The 19,252-nt window shown below is 50.6% G+C and overlaps 1 protein-coding gene across 1 annotated transcript; it reads right to left on the reverse strand.

The window, feature by feature from the left end:
* Positions 1 to 1,035: 1,035 nt before the first annotated feature.
* IL13RA2 (interleukin 13 receptor subunit alpha 2) lies at positions 1,036 to 14,699 on the reverse strand. Its single transcript, XM_005148232.3, has 10 exons — positions 14,386 to 14,699; positions 12,548 to 12,693; positions 9,670 to 9,821; positions 8,178 to 8,331; positions 7,627 to 7,747; positions 5,628 to 5,812; positions 4,628 to 4,785; positions 3,060 to 3,204; positions 2,256 to 2,358; positions 1,036 to 1,358 (listed from the first exon to the last, which is right to left on the reverse strand). Exons 1-10 carry the CDS (start codon positions 14,466 to 14,468, stop codon positions 1,316 to 1,318), a joined length of 1,290 nt encoding a protein of 429 aa, XP_005148289.3. The 5' UTR covers positions 14,469 to 14,699; the 3' UTR covers positions 1,036 to 1,315.
* Positions 14,700 to 19,252: the final 4,553 nt, after the last annotated feature.

The raw sequence follows: 19,252 nt of genomic DNA on the forward strand, positions 1-19,252 counted from the left end.
AGGGTGGTAAAATCCTGGCACAGGTTGCCCAGAGAGGTGGTGGATGCCCCATCCCTGGAGACATTGCAGACCAGGCTGGATGTGGTTCTGAGCAACCTGGTCTAGTTGGAGATGTCCCTGCTCCAGGTTGTGCATAGACTCTTTTTTCCTCATGCTTTCTTCCTTTGCTTGCTCCCCAGGTAGCATTGGGTTGTTGCCCATTTAGCAGTGGAAGCAGCTGATAGTGACTGAATGATTTTGCAGTTGGATGTGTAAGACAGCACTTGCCGCACTGGTTTGTGTCTGATTGGATTAGCTTGGCTCTTTACAGAGCTGATTGATGCAAACTTGATTTTTCTCTCTGAGCTTCCACTGTTCACTGGACATTCCCATCTTTAATAAATGCTCCTGCAAGAAAATGTGTTCTGGTTGTTCTGATCAGATGAAAGCAAACTGACCCTCTGGCTGTCAGCTGGTTAGGTCTCTGACCAAAACCATATCAGAATGGGCTTGGAGAACAGTGTCTCATCTACTGCTGATTCATTAGTAGTAGTAGTAGTAGTAATAATTATTATTGTTATCATCATCATCATCTTCACAGGGAGTAGTTCCTTACATATCACTCAGCGATTTCATCAGCTGAATACCTGGTGTTGAGAGACACCTTGGGTGCTCCATTGAATTCTGGTATGAGAGCCCAATTCCTAGAAACCTCCCACACTGCCTTTCCCAATGTAACCCTTTCATATCCTGTGAAGCATCTGCCCCTAACAGCAGCTGTGATCATGCTTTCTTACAGCACAAGTTCCCCTCCAGGCCTCCCCACTTCAGCTTTGGCACCGCAGTTAATGAAATAAATAGCTTAAGTAGCTCATATTCAGCATTTAAATGCACTCAGCAGGCTGAGTATCTGTGGACTAGGAAGACATGGTGAGAGTGAGGTGGGTGCAATGGCTAGAAGCAGGCATTTGTACCTAGACTGTATGTGAGGTGCTACCCTTCAGTGTGTGTCCTGCTATCACATTTCTAGAGCCTTAAAATAAACCAAACCATAGCCACAGAACAACGTTTCCTTTATTCAGGGCAGGTTCCACTGCCTCCCTTCTCTCCCTTGTCCTGTCATCAATAACAGCTTGCTCCACAGTCAGTTTAAAATGCCTCCAGTGTTTTCCTGGGCTCATTGAGGACTTGAATTGCAACAACCAGCCTCATAGATGGCAGGAGTTAGGGAAGACCTGTGTGGGCTTCAGAAAGCTGAGGCCTCCTCAGCTGTCCTTGGGATGATGTTCTAAGAGCAGTCCATCAAACACAAGTGGTACAGCAGTAGCAAATGGAGTTAGCATCCCACAGAAGCGTGCAATGGCTTTCCTGCCGGGGATCTGAAATGGGCACAGATCATCTCCTGTTATTCCCAGGACTAGGAAAGAGCTGGGCACATGCTGTAGCATCCCCATCACACATCGCTGCATTGCAATGGCAATGCAGGAAACGTTTCCTGGCCCCAGTTTTCTTGCCATCATCTGCAGTTTGTTTACGTTTTATGAACCAAAATATTTGAAGTTGGATAAAAACAAAGATGAAGGCAAGCACGTCTCTGAATCTATCCGTTCAACTGTTAGTTCATCTCTAAGGACAACATGAAGGTATTTCTATAGCCAGTTCTCCCTCATCAGTGATGTCTTAAAAGGCATATTAGAAAAGCTACCCATTTGCTTAAACTATGTGGCCATAAGGAAAAGATGATAGTTGTCATACCAGGGGATCAGTACTCTCTAAGTGATTCTTCAGACCTGGGAAAATATCATCAGTACCAATAAGGTGGATATGGGAAAATTCATCCCCTGCATCCACTTTCCCCATGTGCCACCACTGACATGAATGCAAACAACTGGGATGGGAGCACAAAGAGAATGAGGCCATAACTCACAAAAACAGCACTTGAACACAACCAGTACAAATCTCTGCTGCCTGAGTGGTTTGGGGCAAGATAATGGCGTTATTTATGCTGCTGGGCATGCAAGTAACTATGCTGCATTTAACAGAAGCAGTCTGGACTAATGTGAGCAGGATTTGGGTCATTGCTGCGAGGTATTTTATATCAGAAACAGCCACACATACAGGTTTGCTTTCTGAAAATAGACTGTTGTTTGGTGTCCAGTCTTGGAGCATCTGTTAATATTTGGCTCTTATTATTTAATGTATTGTTTCATTTATAACTGCTGTCTGAGACACCCACTTAAAAGCACATTGCATGGACAGGCTGCCTTGGTGCTTACCTTTTCTTACACTGACCAATCAGCATAAATATTATGAGGCTACTTGACAAACTCAGGATGACTGGAACAAGGATTAATAGCTGCGTGTCCTCTTTTCTGGGTACTGCAAAGATAAATGACAGCAAAGAAGAAAACTTTATCTTGCAGCATGGGTCATATTAGTTCTGACAAAGCTTGGGTTCCAATGTAAACTCAGTGTGTCCGGATTTGTTATGCTACATATATTTATGCCTCTATTTATGTATTTGTTTATGTATTTCTATGTTTTTAAATGTATTTATTTATCTATTACAGATGTGTGCCAGGTATATGTTACTGTACAGGGTAACAGACTCCTTCAGGGTAACATCTGTTCTGCACATGTGTGTAGGCTCCACTCTGTGCCTCTTCCCCGCATTGTGCATTTTGCAGCAGGGCCAGTGCACATGGGGACAGCCCTAAGGAGCCTACAGGGTGCAAAGGAGCTCCCTGTGGTGCAGGGCAGCAGGAGGATGCTTGTGGAGAGACTCCAAGTACCACGTGCCCTCTTTTGCAAAGCAGTCACTGCCCCATCCCAGCCGGCCCCATGCAGCAGGGAAAGTCAGTGGTCCAGAAGCATTAACATTTGGGGTTTGCCTGCTCAACACACAGGAGGTGCAGAGCTGTAGGAATGGCTGTGCTGGAGTAGGTTGAGGGTGTAACTAAACCAGGATCCCACCTCCAGTGCTGGACACGAGCAGATGCCCACAGCAGCTGTCAGTGCTTGGTCCCAAACAGGCTTTATAAAGGATGCAAAAGAAATGCGGGTTGCTTTGGGGTCCATACCAGAGAAGCACTCCTGTGTCCACTCACTCCAAAAGCCCCGGTCCGCACAGAAAATGTTTGTTCTCCCCCTGACCCGAGCGCATGAGATGTGGCTTTGGTTGGCTCTGTAAATCGTTAACGTGGTCTCCATCTGGGTTGACACCGACTGAGGAGCAAACAGAAAGAGCAAACATCAGGGGGTCCCAGGACACCAGCTCTGTGGTTTCTGAACAGGCTCTGCAAATGCTGGATTTTGTTTTGGCAGAGAAGCTGTGGCTGCCCCATCCCTGGCAGTGTTCAAGGCCAGGTTGGACACAGGGGCTTGGAGCAGCTGCTGCAGTGGAAGGTGTCCCTGCCTGTGGCAGGGGTTGGGGCTGGAGGAGCTTTAAGGTCCCTTCAACCCCAACCAGGCTGGGGTTCTGTGATCCTTTATGATTAATTCTTGCCATTTTTGCCACCAGAACTGCACCCAGATAATGCACAAGGAAAAAGCATCACAGAAGCACAAGAGACGTTGTGTGCTGGGCTGCTTCCTTGGAGGGTTAGAATTACAGTTTTGTTGGCCCAGATTGTGCTGCCATACTCAGGAAAACAAACACCAACATCCCTCACATCTTGCTGACGACAGCTCTCTGGGATAACAGGCAGGGGCCTGAGGGAGCCGTCTCTGAGACTCACACTGGGCTCTTTGACTGCTAAAGGAAACACTGCAGCTGGGGGTCAGGGTGTTAAGTAGGAACACGTGCAGTGGAGCAGCTGATAGCATTTACCCCTGAGGAGAAGGGCTGGGGGGGTGTTGGGCAAGGAGAAGCTCCCCATGCACTCTCAGTGTGAACTTGAGCCCAGAACCCCCCCCGTGTGCTGGATGCACCCCCAGAGCATGAGCAGCAGCTCAGGGAGGGGATCCTGCCCCTCTGCTGTGCTCTGGGGAGATCCCCCCCCCCTGCAGCCCTGATCCAGCTCTGGGGCAGCAGCACAAGAGGGACATGGAGCTGCTGGAGTGAGTGCAGAGGAGGCCATGGAGATGCTGTGAGGGCTGGAGCAGCTCTGATCTGGAGCCAGGCTGAGGGAGCTGGGCTGGGGCAGCCTGGAGAAGAGAAGGCTCCTGAAGGGGAGACCTTAGAGCAGTCTTTCAGTGCTTAAAAGGGGCCTACAAGAAAGATGGGGAGAGACTTTTCAGCAGGGGCTGTTGCAGCAGGATGAGGGGTGATGGGTTTAAACTAAAAGAGGGAGATTGAGGCTGGATGTGAGGAAGAAACTTTGTAGAGTGAGGGTGGTAAAACAATGGCACAGGGTGCCCAGAGAGGTGGTGGGTTCCCCATCCCTGGAGACATTGCAGGCCAGGCAACCTGGTCTGGTTGGAGATGTCCCTGCTCATTGCAGGGGTTGGACTGGATGAGCTTTGAAGGTCCCTTCCCACCCAAACCATGCTGTGATCTATGGTTCTCCACCAGCAGCACCAGCTCATGCCCTGCACACACCATCCGCAGCTTGGTGCAAGCCCCAGTTCTCTGGCTGTCTCCCCTCCGCTGGCCATGGGCAGAGCTCCCCTATCCCACCCCCATGGGCACGGTGCTTGCTGTCCCTACCACCCAGGAAGCCTTGTTCTCCCCGTCATCCTCTGCCAGCTGAACCTCATACTCCAGGCACTGGGGTGGTGTTTTGCCACTTGGTGGGATCCATGTGAGGTGGAGCTCCTGAGGTGCAAGCATGGAAACCACCAGCTGCTCTGGGGGTGAGGGCTTCGCTAGGGAGGAACAGAGAGAGGGAAGGTCAAGAGGAGCAATCAAACATCTTCAGTTTATCACCAGCAGCCTCTGCCCCTTCTCCTCGCTGATGGGGTTTCTGGGCTCCCATCTCCATAAACCGCAGCCTGCAGGAGCGGATGTCACCAGGCTGGAGGGCGAGTTCACTTGACCTTGGTGTGTGTGCTGGGCTAGGTCCTTGTGCTGGGCTGTGATTCAGGGGCTTTGGAACACTGTGGTGTGAGCACTGTGCTCGGCACACAGCCTGGCCCCACTAGTGAAACACTCTCTGCATCCCAGGAGAGGCTCTGGTTTATGTCAGCTGCCTAAAGCCACACGTGAAGCACATGGCAGCACTAACTGAATCCAGACATCCTGCTTGCTAGTCCAGGGGCTCAGCTGCAGGACTAGATATTCATCCCCCAGTGAGTAACTGCATCTGCATGGGAAGTGCCCATAATAGTGAGTGAGTGGGTGTGCCAGGTGATACATCATGCTGTGCTCTCCTTCCTTTCCCTGTCTCTGATGTCTGAAATGCACTTTTCCTCTGCAGACCCCATCACACTTTGCACTCAGTTCTCCCCAGCCCTTAGCTTGGTTTGAACAGCAAACCCAAAGAGCTCTCCTGTGCTTGCAGGAGCAGAGCAGTGATTTCAGTTCCAGCATAAGGATGTGAAACCAGCTCTGTGGTGGTGCTACTAGAGCCAAGAAACCCATAGAAGAACTCTTCATAAGGGACTAGAGCAATAGGACAAGGAGGAATGGGTTCAAACTGAAGCAGACTGGGTTGGAACTCAGGCAGAAGCTCTTCCCCAGTGCCCGGCTGCTCCCCTGCCAGTGTTACCTAGGTTGTGAAGGCGAAGGGTGATGTACAAGGGCCGGAGCAGCGCCGTGGCCACTGAACCATTGACACAAATGCTCAGATCCTTATATTCTGCCTGGCTGAGGTTTTGCAGCACGCAACCGATGTTCACCCCATGCTCCTGAACATAGCTATCGCACTGCACCGCGTGGTCCAGCCCCTCGTACCTGGTGGTGGAAAGGGAAAAGAGAAAGAAAGAACCAGAGCAATGGCATTGACTACTTGGGTGAGGCCTTAGCCTCAGGTGTTGCCTATATCCTGCCTACCCCTTGCCTTCCGCAAAACACAGTGTTGTGCATTGGTCACCTGGAATCCTGCTTCCAGGCTGGTCTGTAGGCTGTGTCAGTCTCTCTTGAAGCACAAGAGGCCTCACAAGGTGCCACTGTGGGAGCAGAGCTTGGGCAGGATGTGGCCCCTCCTTACGGAGACACTTGTACTCCTCTGGGGCATACAGAGCACCACCAGCTCTGGGGCTGCAGGAAGGTCACCTTCCCAGCCAGACTGTGAACACCTGAATGTAATGAGTGTTAACAAGCTGTTAAGGGTGATTGTGGGCAGGTCTCTGCACCTGCATGCGCATGTGATGGAAACCAGGGGTGGAGCGAGGAAGGAGCTAGAATCATGGGATGGTTTGGGTTGGAAGGGCCTTAGAGCTTATCCAGCCCCAGCCCCTTCCCCTAGAGCAGGTTTCTCCATCCCTCTGATGGTTTTTGTGCTTCTCCTCTGGACCCTCTCCAACAGGTCCATGTCTTTTCTGTACTGAGGACTCCAGAGCTGGATGTGGCACTGCAGGGGAGGGGGTCTCACCAGAGCAGGGCAGAGGGGCAGAATCCCCTCCCTTGACCTGCTGGCCCTTGGATGCAGCCCAAGACACAGTTGGCCTAGGCTGCAAGTGTGTTCTGTACCCTTGAGCATCCTGCTGGGTTCGTGCCCTGGAGGCAGGGCTGAATCAGCCTCTGCCCTGCACTTAAGGGAACCCTCTGGGAGCAGCACATGATGTCTGGGAGAAAGGATTCATGTGGCAATGCTATAACTGACTCACAGGGAGCAGAGGATGCCATGGCTGTGTTCCCACCCATTATACAATGGGATCCAGGTCCAGCTGCCGGGGTTTGCTGCAGACAGTGGAGCAGGGTGGGTTTGGGGAGGTTTTTGTGGTTTGGTGGGTTTTTTTAGGCACAAATCAGAATTTCCATGGTTTCTTTCAAGCAGATCTTGGTAGTCAGAAAAATGGTTCAAAATCAGGGTTTCTGCTTTGAGGACTAATGCCAAGAGCTGTGTGGAAGCTATTTTTGAACAGCTTTTTTGAACAAAGACAGGAAACCAAATGATCTTCTAACTAGAAATCTTCATCTTGTATCATAGGAATGGAAGCACAAGTACAGCGTTAATTGTCCAAACCCAGCAAGACTGACTTTGTTTCTCTTGCAGAACCATCATAAGGCAGCAGGATGAAAGAAGCAACTGAGAAACATGCATTATTACTACCTTTTGGCAGCATTGTTTGCTTGTATGAGATGTGCTAATGCTATAAAGATATACCTGAAGAATAAAACTGCCAGTTGCCAGGAAGCCCTGCTCTTTCTGTAGGGTTCACTGAGCTTGGTAACCTCCTGCTGAACCCATCCTATAGAGATGTATGTGCTGTGATCAAGGGAAATGTGCAGCCAAAATGATCCAGGTACATTCAGCAAAGGGAAAGGACAAGGCTTCATGATGAACGATATGCAGAAAGCACTCCTTAGGGATGAATACAAGGGAAAAGCTGATGGGAGAAGGCATTTCCCGTGGAAGGTCAGCAGGGATTTAGTACTTCCTTGCCAGAAGGAATATGTTCCTTGAAGCATTATTTCAGCTCATTTGGGGTGGATTATGTAACAGCACTGCCAGCCATAAAAGCATATTTTCCATAGCATTTTAGTACCCTGAGAGGTTCACTTGGTTGCTGCCTGGATGTTCAGTCTGCCTTGCTGATACATACCAGTAATATAGTCCATATTGTACACTATGAGGAGTGAGATCACCAGGTTGCCAAGTGCACTTGAGGTATTCCCAGTCATGATAGATGCAGTGGAAATTCTGAACCTCTGATTCCAGTTTTCCTGTCAAATGAGAAGGAAATAACCACTATTCAGCCAGGTACCAGTCAGGCCCAGCAGAAAGAGCATTTTACCTCTTTGAACAATTGAGTGCTGCAGTTGAAAGGGAGAAAAAGGCAGCCACTGTTGTTAGTTGTGCTGCCAAGTGCTGTTTCCTATAAAAACCAGTTCACTGGACCTCAAGCAGGAAGAACCATGCCTGACCTTTCCATTCAGCAGTGGAGCTCGTGTTGTGCAGCCCAGCAGAGCTTGGATACAGGTGAAGGAAAATGAGCCCCAAGTATCCTCCAGCACAGGCACTGGAAGCCAAGATGCTCTGGTGTCTTACAACTCAGCAAGCCTTGCAATGGTTTATCCACCCAGCAGCCCAGTGGCTCATGCAACAGGCTCATGCAAAATCAAACAGCACCAGGTACCAAAGGCTGCTCCTAACCTTGCAATGGGACCTGAAAGGTAGCATAAATCCAGTCACTCTGCACCTCCACACCACCTGTACAGCGTCCTTCCAGCAGTGTCTGGACCCTCACTTCAGCAATCCTGCTGAGGTCAAAGCCAACTCTGACTTTTAGCTTCTTAGTAAAAATCACCTGGGTGAAAGACAGACTTCATCAGCACCAATTCTGCACCCACCTGGGTTAGCTGTACTCCCATGGTGTATTCTCCAATCCCAAACTGATTCTTCTTGATCTTATCTGGCCTTTGGCAAGGTATCAGAGATGAAGTTGTTTTTCCTACTTTGTAGATCTGTTTTGTATAAGACACTTTAATTAATTTGATTTAGGGAACTCTGGTGTGGTTATTAGAACTGTGTTTGCTTTTCTTTGTGCTTTTTAAATGCCGGTTGAGATCATCATAGAAGAATCTGCAGAGCAGCATAACCGAGTATGATGTGCATCATGACTGATGTCAGGTCCAAGAGCCCCTTTCCATGCCCTCACAATTACAACCCATAGCTGAAAGAGGGTGGGAGGCGCTGTGCTCTTCCATCCCGGCAGGCTCCCATGGGATGGGTGGGCCACACCCCATTTCATAGAACCACAGAATCCCAGATGGTTTGGGTTGAAGGGACCTTAAAGCTCCTCCAGCTCCAACCCCTGCCATGGGCAGGGACACCTTCCACTGCAGCAGCTGCTCCAAGCCCCTGTGTCCAACCTGGCCTTGAACACTGCCAGGGATGGGGCAGCCACAGCTTCTCTGGGCACCCTGTGCCAGCACCTCAGCACCCTCCCAGGGAAGAGCTTCTGCCTAAGAGCTCATCTCAGTCTTCCCTGTTCTGGCAGCTTAAAGCCATTCCCCTTGTCCTGTCCCTACAGGCCCTTATCCCAAGCCCCTCTCCAGCTTTCCTGCAGCCCCTTTAGGCACTGGAGCTGCTCTCAGGTCTCCCCTTCAGGAGCCTTCTCTTCTCCAGGCTGCCCCAGCCCAGCTCTCTCAGCTGCTCCAGCCCTCGCAGGCTGCTATTGTCCTGTTGTACATCAATGAGAGACCATTTCATGACAGAGCTGCTTTAGAGTCAATGGTATCCCTGGATAAGGGGAATGTTGGAGCATTAGGATAATTAACGAAATGTAATCCTTAATATATTCACCACTTTGCATCCATAAGGATCTGCTGACACCAAGTTTTGGTTTAAGCTCCCTGAAGACATTCTAGAAGCTGTTGTGCCTCCTACAGTGAGGGATGCTGCAGGATATTACTGGACCATTTTTGGCAGCGAGCACCACACCCTCTGACAGAAATAGCACATTGGCTGCGTTTCAGAACACATTCCCATCTGGCAAAAGATCCAAACCACTGGAGCAGTCTGGTTTGTTCATGGAAAGCTGGAACTGCTTTGGTGCCGCTCCTCCTCAAAATGCAAACAGAAACTTCTGCAGGACTAAAGGCAGAACAATACCCTGGGTGTAAGAGGATTAAACTGAGCTCACCTTCCAGTCTCTGTCCCCAGCGCTGTGGTATTCAAACCTGTATTTTACTGTGCACTCGTTGAAGCTTTGTGCATCGGGTGGAGCTTTCCACTCTATATCGAGAGAGCCCAGGAGGCCAGGATCAGTGATGTGCAGGTCTTGTGGGGGAGCAGCTGCATTGGAAACAAAGCAGGGAGGAAACCAGTGTGGAGGTGGACAAACACAAACCCCTTGTGGGACTGGGTGACTTGAGGAGTGGGGCTCCTGGGCCAGGTTCAGCCCTGTGCACAAGCACAGGTCTCACTCAAAGACACTGAAGGATCAGTGAAAAGGCATGAAGGATGCTCCACCTTTGGCACTCTCAAGAGCTGTTAACCAAAATGAGTGTCCTGGGCTGATCCTTCCAGTCCTGTCTTTGCTGACTCTTAGCTCATGGTATTTACTGACTGAGCATTCTTGCAGACTCATTCAGCTCAGACACACAACACAGGATGCCAGGTCATAGCGTGCTGCAGTTCCCTGACCATAACAGACAAACCACCCATCCTGCTTTAAATATTCAAGTATATTATAGAATAACAAGAACAAAACAAGAGAGAAAACAAGCAGCAGGAAAGCAGAGTTAAAATCGTTGTTATTTTGTACATCAGCTGTACACACAGAAGTGTGCTTTTACAGTCAATCTGGCTTTTATTAAGCTATTGTAAGGTACTATCATGTTAATAGATCAGCATATGTCATGGATAAATTCTGTACTAAGACTTGCTGCCTCCAAGCCCAGCTGTGGGTGGAGCTGTCATTGACAAAAGCTGTTTGGCTGCTCGGTTTTATTGGTTAAATTAAATCAGTTTCTGTACATCGACAGTGATTTTTCTCCACTCTCTAGAGCTGAAGTTATCCAGATCCATTGGGGTTTCTGCACATTCACTGCATGACACTTGTTTGTCCCAGTGATTTGGAGCCCATCTCCCAGCAGTGCCAGTCCAGCATGGTCACCACTTCTCTCTTGAGTCTGGCCATCAGGTCACTGCTTCCCTGCTCCCTTTTGCTTGTCTCTATCAGGATTTATACCATTTTTTCCTCCTATTTTTAAATAAACCCCCCCATGGAAGCAGACCCTGAGAGCAGATTCCAGTGGGAGATGATGATAGAAATCAGACTTCATTGTGCTCCTTGGGAAGCTTGCAGAGAACATCCCTGCAGGATTTATTTCTCCCACGTGAAGCACACCTCAGGCAGTAATCTTAAGATCCCACTTTTCTCAGCTTGTAAACCTCTCGGGAAGTTTGTTGTTATGTGAGATGGCAAAGCAGGGCCCTATGCAGTGCCTGGGGGAGCCAGGAGCAACAGACTGCAGAACTTGGAGAGAGACTCCATTTATGGCCTTTTCTGTGTAATAAATGACACTTTCCCACTACTGAATCCCATGGAGGCAGCCTGGGGTGGAGGGGGACTACTGCAGCTCCAGAAATGGGGCACAGCCCTGCGGTGCAAAGCTTCCACATTCAGCAGCCCCATGTTTGCACAGGAGGTGAAGGGCTGAGATCACTGCGCTACCACAGGCACAGGATTCCCAGCACGGGCAGTCCAGATCTGGCTCTGGGACAACAGCACAGGAAAGACGTGGAGCTGCTGGAGCGAGACCTGGCCAAGGGGATGTGATGCGGGCTGACAGCTGCATGTTCCTGTGCTTGGGAATATCCTCTGGAGTGGGTGAATGCTGACCCTCACAAGCCAGGAAGCAAAAAGTTCCTGGCCTTTGCTCTGAGCCTGGTGTTCAGCTGTCAAGAGAGGATTGGACTGGTCCAAAATGCAGTTTCTGACTGAAAACAGTTACACCAAAATTTGCTTCCATCCTGAGCCTGAACAGAATTGTAGCATTTTTACAAACCAGTTGCAGCTGTAAAGAGGAATTCTTGCAAACTCAATTGCAATTGGATTCCGAGGGGACGGGAACGCTTATTCTGGGATGTGGTTTGTGTTCAGGGATCTGACTTTTGCTTTTATATGTCAACACTGTCTTTTGCAGTTTCTCACAGTCACAGGATTACAGGGCCAACTGTCCTCACCCACATCACTCATACCGAGCAGGGGACTGGAGACACTCTATTTCATTTAATCACAGGATCACAGGATGGTTTGGGTGGGAAGGGACCTTCAAAGCTCATCCAGTGCAGTCCCTGCAATGAACAGGGACATCTCCAACTAGACCAGGCTGCTCAGAACCACATCCAGCCTGGTTTGCAATGTCTCCAGGGATGGGGCATCCACCACCTCTCTGGGCAACCTGTACCAGGATTTTACCACCCTCACTATACAAAGTTTCTTCCTCACATCCAGCCTCAGTCTCTCTCTTTTAGTTTAAACCCATCACCCCTCATCCTGCTGCAACAGCCCCTGCTGAGGGCCGTGTCCCCCCCACCACTGCCATGGATAGAGCTTGCAGAGCAGAAAGTGTTATCCCCTAGTTCTGAGCAAGCTGCTCCAGTGGAAGGTGTCCCTGCCTGTGGCAGGGGTTGGAACTGCATGAGCTTTAAGGTCCCTTCAACACAAACCAGGCTGGGGTTCTGTGATCCTTACTCCTATAGCACAGTCTGTCCACTGGGACCATGCTCAGGAGAATTCATGTATTCAAGTGGTATTTATTGCGTCCCAGCCATGTACCCGATAACTCTATCTCAAATCATAGATTTGCTGGGCACCAAAGGCAGTTCCTGCTCCTTTGAAGTGACTCAGAAAGACACCCACTGAGCACACACCGCACTTACACAGTTACCACAGGGCTGTGCATCCACCTCTCACTGTAACACACACACACAAGCAAAGCCCCAGCTGAAGGACTTGACTTCATCACCAGCCCAAGTCAATGCAGAGCATGCGTTAGCACGCCAGCCCTTACCTGCAGCGTGGGATGAGGAGGAGGATGCTGCGGCGCAGCCCCACACCAGCGCTGTAGAGAGAGCACAGATCCACCGGGAAGCCATTGGGAGGAGGGGCAGGAGGGACTGTGCTGGCCGGTGCCTGGTGTCCTGCGGGGTGCAGAGGCTGGAGGGGGAGAGCAGAGCTGAAGGGCTCCGGTGCAGTGCTGTGGCCCTGGCATCCCCTCTGCGGGTGCGCTGATGACAGCAGGCGCCTTTGTACCCCTCATGGAGGGTGATTAATCCTTTCCCAGGGGAGCCCCATGTGTCAGCCTGGCGATGGGAACACATGGCTGAGCCTGGCTTCGTGTGAAAGCCTTTTTGGCTGGCTCAGCACATTCTCCCCGGGCTTGTCAGCCTGTCCCTTGACTGAGGGCCACTGGCGCAGCTTCCATGGAACAGGGACACAGCCCCTGCCCTGCAGAGCCCGCGATCACTGATACCCCACTGAGATAAAGGCAGCAGAGCAGAGTGCCCGAGCCATGCCTCAGCCCGTGCACAGCCCATGCAAGCATCGCCAGTGCTTCCGGTGTCCCTGTGTTAGGGTTTGGGGAACTAAAAAGAGATGATGTAGGAAGGGAATTTCCCTTCCAATTCACCCTCCAACAAAAGGAGGAGCAATAGGAATGCTCATGAGGGGTCCCGTTAGGATCGTGTTTTAAGGGGACAAAGTTCTCTTCCTGAGCAGGTCTGCTGGCAGCACTGAGGGAGAGGAGCAGCTTCAGGGAGGGGGTCTTCCCCTTCCTGTAGGTTTCATGCTGAAGGTGGGTAGGAATCGCTGCCTATGGGCACGCCAGCCCAGGCTGTTTCCCTGTGCCAGAAAGTACATGGATTGCAGGTAAAAACAATTGGGTTTTCTTTAATTTTTACATCCACATACAGGTATAGGTATAGAGCAGATAGAGAGCAGGGGACAGAGAGAGGGAGGTTACACATAGATACATACAGATGATATACAGATATATAGACATATAGATATGAATATGGATATAGAGATACAGCTATAGATACAGATCTATACTAGATATGGATATAGATATCAATCTTACTGAAAGCTTAAAGCCACTGCTTGAACTCTGCTTGTGTAAGAACACAGCAAGATCCATGTGAACACACGGTGCATCACTGAGCCCCTTCCACATCACAAACTCCCTTTGCACTGTCCATGCAGCCAGGTCCTCCTCAGGCACAGCTGCTTCCTCCTCAGCACCAGCAGCTCTGGTGCAGTCGTGCAAAACTGGGGTCTGCTGAATGCTGAGCTTCCAGTGAGGGGTGGTTGGGGGGAGCTGAGGGTTTGGGCCACCAGAACCCCTCCGTGTTTGGGTCAGCGGTGGCTTAGGGGAGCCGCAGGGGGCTGTGCTGGGAGGTTGCAGGGGGCTGAAATTACCCACAGCTTGTAGCTGGCAACACATGGCAGCAATTACAGGAATTTTAACTGCTCATTTTCAACTTAGTTTCTAATACTAAATCCCCCAGGGTCCATCACATCAGTATAAGCAATACTTTCTGTTTGAAATGAGAATAGATGGAAGTGCTCCAGTAAGAAAGAATGACTGGAATTAGTTCTCAACATAACAAATAGGAAATAAACCTTGTGTCAGTAAAAACCTGGGACAAGTCTCACAACTGAGTCCAAGGATGCCCCGCTGAGAGCAGCCTTACAGAGCCGGGGGCAGCAGCAGCTCTAACTCAGGACACACAGATGTCGCTGGAGGAAGCGCTTTCCATTCCCACACAGTTCAGTTCATGCATTCACAAGGCGAGTAAAAGCAAACGAAGGCTCGCATGGAAAACTCTCAAACCAGCCCAAAGCTCTTACCTGGCCCCAGCGCGCAGAGTCCGGCTGTGCTGAGCGCTGAGCTCCTCCGCAGCCCCGGGACCGCGCTGCTCCGAGCTCTGCATCCCCCTGGAGCTGTGGAGGGTTTTAAAGAGGCCCAGCTGGGATCCGATGCCACATTGCAAAGGGGTTAAAGCGCTTGCCACATGACCAGAGGCTTTACTAAGGCAGCCCCAGAGAGGGCACTGCTGGGACTGATGAGGTGTCGGCGGTAACTGCAGCTCCAGCCGCGCTCAGGGAGGTCCGAGGTACGTGTGAGTGTTTAAATGACTCATGACAGTGCAAACCAAATGGCTGAATCAGTGCAGGCTGCCTGCGAGCTCCTCGCCGTGGTGGCCCCACCAGCACCTCGTCCCATGCAGCTCCGGGCTGCGGTCCCCCAGCTCCAGCCCTGCTTTGACCATCCCCAACCCGACTGCTCCTGCCCCTCGGGGCTATGTAGGAAATACACAGAATTATCCGTCCTTTTCCAGCTCTCCTGTGGGCTGGGCACACCAGCACAGCTTGTCACAACCTGCTCGGGTGGAACCTGTCCCTGCCCATGGAACTGGATGAGCCTGAAGGTCCCTTCCAACCCAAACCGTTCCATGATTCTATGAACATGGCACTCACATGGCCTCACCTGACACCATTTGATTCATCCTCCTCCCCTGCATCCCCCATCCTGACCCATTGCAAGGCACGGTTGCTTCAACAAGCTGAGTATGGGACCATGCCAGGCTCATGAGCAGTAATACAAGGTGGGTCATCCCCATATTGCCCTGCATGTTAAAGGAAGTTGGTTGCAGCAATTTCCCTGAGGGGGGATGATAAAGGATGCTTTGGAAAGAGCAGGACTGTGGTGCACATGCACCAGTAAACAATGGGCTGGGGCTGGATCTGCCCATGGCCACATTTGGGTGTATTGAGAAAGCATTCAGAGACAGTAAGAACATGAGAAACAGCATCAGGCACCGAAGGAGCCCGTTTCCTTCGTGGGGCAGGGAGAAGACCACTTTTCAGCCCCTCTACAAGACCTACAGTATTGCTGCTTGAATTGATGCCTGAATTAATGTGTTATTGTTTCCCAGCTGGAGTCAATGGGAATGTTTTGGAACAGCAAAGGCAGGATCAGGCTCCTTTCCACTTCCCAGTTGTGCTCCCCATTTCAGTGTGCACACAGGTAGACAGTGTGCTTGCGTGGGGCAGTGCTGCCAATGGCTGTGCTGACTTGAGGGAGGCACCATCCCTTTTCAGGTGTGAAACCATTCCCATTGGATGGGCTTGGAGCAAGCTGCTCTAGTGGAAGGTGTCCCTGCTTTGTGGCAGGCAGTTGGAACTGGATAAGCTTCAAGGTCGCTTCCAACAGGCTGGGATTCTATGGTTCTGTGAAGGCAATGGGGGCTTTACCATGGTTAGAGACCACTGAAGAAGTGAACAGCCTCTTGCTTTGCATCTTCCAAAGCAAAGAGCAGTAGAGATGGGTAGCACAAACCCTGCTGCCTTGAACACCCTGTGCATATTGGCTGTGAGCAGGTTATGGGCGAGCTCTCCCTTCACTGCAATTGGCTGTTTTCGTTCTTTCTGCAAAGGACAGGGGAAAACAAGTCCTTTGCTGCTGGTAAATGTATGGCCCTGCTGTCAGGGTTGTGCAAGGTTAACGTTTAACGTTCATGGATTTTTCATTGTGTAAGCTACTTACTTAAGCAGAAAAGGTCACATTGGACAGATCATCTGAAACAGATGAGACTCATTTCCCAGTAGGGTGAATGCCAGCTCCTGAGTGCTGGAACAGGGTCAGTTCCTGAGAAAACTGTAGTGGAAAAAAGCAGAGTTGGGGTTTGCAGGAACCAGGCTCCACCAGTGCAGTACCCGGGGGAGCAGAGCATGCATCTGCTGCTGCAAAGTGCTACCAGTGCAGCCTTCTCCCTCCACCTTCCTCTCCAGACCAGTGCCCTTTGCAAACCATCAGTGCTGTTCTATTCCCTTCCTTGTGCTGTGGTGCTGGTACCTGATGCTTGTGCTGTGCTTGTTCTCCTGCTGCTGTTAATGCAGTCTCCATGCCGGTCCTGGAGGAGATCCACTGAGGCTAAACGGGGCAGGATCCATGTCCTATCCCAGCGATGCTGAGTGGAGGCACTGCCTGTGGATGGGAGGGTGATGCACAGGCTGGGTGGAGGTTGTCACATTCTCTGCTTGGCCAAGGTGCCCACCCTGCCTTGGGAAAGGGGAGAGCACTGGGGATACGGGAATGGTTTGTGTGTGTTGGAGGAGAAGGACTGGAGGGAGAAGAGAGGGGTTTGCCTGGCCCAGCAGAGAGGTTGCTCCAGAGGAAGCAAACGAGCCGCAGTTCACAGGGGGAGCTGCCTTGGCTTGTCTGCCAGCCCACAGCATCTGTCCCTCATCGGCGCCCTGTTTTATAGCCTGAGAATATCAACTATAAAACCGACTGTCCCATGCTTTTCCACTGTCTGAGGAGCTCTGTCTGGAAAACATTCATGCGAGGTCAGAAACCCCTCCCCATCAGGAAGGACTCACGCAACACAAGTCAGGCACTGCCTTCCTCCCACTGGTGGTGGTGGGAAGCACGAAAACCTGCCCCAACCCTCAGCCCCTCCTGGCAGCCCCTTTTCCAGTGTCTTGTTTTGGTTGAGATTTGTCCCCTCACAGTTAAGACCATTTCTGTCCCGCAGCAGCACTTCTGTGGGTGCTTCCCATGGCACCGCAGAGCACATTCTGTCTGCTCCAGCCTCAGAGCTGAACTAAGGAGTGTGGTGTGGGGCTGGGCAAAAATCCCTCTGGATTTCTTTGGTCCAGCAGAATTCCAGCACTCCCGAGAAATCAGTCAGCAGCAGCCACACATCTTCAGATCAATCCAGCTTTCAGTGCTTAAATAGGGGCCTATATGAAAGATGGGGAGAGACTTTCAGCAGGGGCTGTTGCAGCAGGACAAAGGGTGATGGGTTTAGACAGAAAGAGGGAGATTGAGGCTGGATGTGAGGAAGAAACTTTGTAGAGTGAGGGTGGTAGAATCCTGGCACAGGCTGCCCAGAGAAGCTGTGGCTGCCCCATCCCTGGCAGTGTTCAAGGCCAGGTTGGACACAGGGGCTTGGAGCAAGCTGCTCCAGTGGAAGGTGTCCCTGCCTGTGGCAGGGGTTGGGGCTGGAGGAGCTTTAAGGTCCCTTCAGCCCAACCCAGTCTGGGATCCTACAGTTCTATACATGCTACAGAAACAGATCATGAGATGGGCAGGGGACTGCTCCCAGAAGGGGAAGGACATCAAGTAACAAACGATGCTTGACTGGATGCAGTGGTCCAAGTTCTCTCTACTCCCTCTCCTCTTTTGCAGCCTTTAGTTTGCAAAGACAGGAAGAAGGAAACTGTTTGACCATTCCCTGACATCTCCTCAGAAACAACACAATCATCATTTAACCGGTATTCCTGGGAAATAGCAGTTGGTGTTGTGTGAGCCAAAAATCACAAAATTACCCCTGTTGGCAGAAGCCAATAGTTTGTTCAGTGTTCGTGCATTAGAAGCTGATGCCAGGGAGCACAATTTGCTGTTGCTTTCCTTTTCTTTTGATTTCCGTCTGATTACAGGAGAACTGGAAATTCTGGACATCAAAAGCAAGCAGCTGAAGTGAACAATGTCTCAACAGCTTCTGAATTCCGGTCTCTCTGGAATATCAGATTCTGACAAACATAAAGCAATATTTACACGAAGATACCCGTATTTCTCACTCAGGCTGCAAAAGAATTCCAAGACCCCCAACACTAACCTTGGAGCAGCAAAATACCCGTGAATACACTGGGAGACAGAGCAACAAATCCGCTTGAAATGCTGAAGAGCAGGGAACGGGATGTAGCTCTAATAGCTTTATAGAAGATCCTGCATACAGAAATGTGTCTGTATGGACACATGGGAAGCTGTATGAATTCTGGTAGTTAAATCATCATACTGAAGCCATGATTATAAGACTCCAAAGACAGATGCTCATGGAGTTGCTGAAAACTACAAGTATCCTGGTAAGTGGGTCACATTGAAGTGTTAGCTAAAACGCCCTAGAGCCTTTCCAAACACAGTCTGGTGGTTCTATTCCTCTGCTATGGTGAAAACCACGTCAAGATGATGTGAAGTCAGACCTGCTGCTGGCACCGTCAATGTCAGAGAAGTCACCAAGCTCTAATTCTTCTGCCCCTGTTGGTCACTGGAAGCGCTTGTGCCCAGCTGTGCATGGCTCAGTGCTGAGGGCAGCATTAGCGCCGTGACAGCCAGGCAGGTGTGATATAATCTCCTCTGTGGCTCCATAGTCAGGATATGAGCAGCATAAGATTTCCATTATCTATGAGGCCAAGCTAATTAAACCACAAACAATGACACAGACATTTCGAGGTCACTGCAGCATCAAATGGCAAACTTTCACTCTTGGAGGAGTTCGAGCAGCCATTGGAGTGGCAGCTGTAGCTGATCAATGGGGTTTGAACACAGAACCAGAGACAGCAGAGCCCTGAGGAACCAGGGAGGAGTTGGACTTCTTTTAGTTTTCTAAAGTCTCCTCAGTCTCCAGAACAAAGAGCCTGGGAACAGCGATGCTGAGCCAGGGCTCTGGAGCTGCATCCATCTCTGGACTGCAGAGAGCGATATTAAAAGGCTACAGCCATGGCAATGACTTAACCCATGTAAACCAGCAACCGCAGGCACACAAGTTATGACTGCAGTGCAAGCAGGACACTGGAGAGGCTGGAAGGGTGCCACAGATGAGAACACAGCTCACAGGTACCTGACTGACCCTGGAGGAGATGAATGACCTCCAACCACAGCTCCAGAACCCAGCTGTTCTGTCTCTCCCGTCGGATGTAGCGGTTGCTG

This window comes from Melopsittacus undulatus, chromosome 6, assembly GCF_012275295.1.
Source record: "Melopsittacus undulatus isolate bMelUnd1 chromosome 6, bMelUnd1.mat.Z, whole genome shotgun sequence".
NCBI lineage: Eukaryota > Metazoa > Chordata > Aves > Psittaciformes > Psittaculidae > Melopsittacus > Melopsittacus undulatus.

Excerpts from the sequence above, each read along its gene's own strand:
- IL13RA2 (XM_005148232.3), bottom strand. The coding sequence starts at position 14,468 with ATGCAGAGCTCGGAGCAGCGCGGTCCCGGGGCTGCGGAGGAGCTCAGC. Across the intron at positions 9,822-12,547 it reads CTCCTCATCCCACGCTGCAG|CTGCTCCCCCACAAGACCTG; the intron begins GTAAGGGCTGGC and ends TTTCCAATGCAG. Across the intron at positions 7,748-8,177 it reads CTTTCAGGTCCCATTGCAAG|GAAAACTGGAATCAGAGGTT; the intron begins GTTAGGAGCAGC and ends CTCATTTGACAG.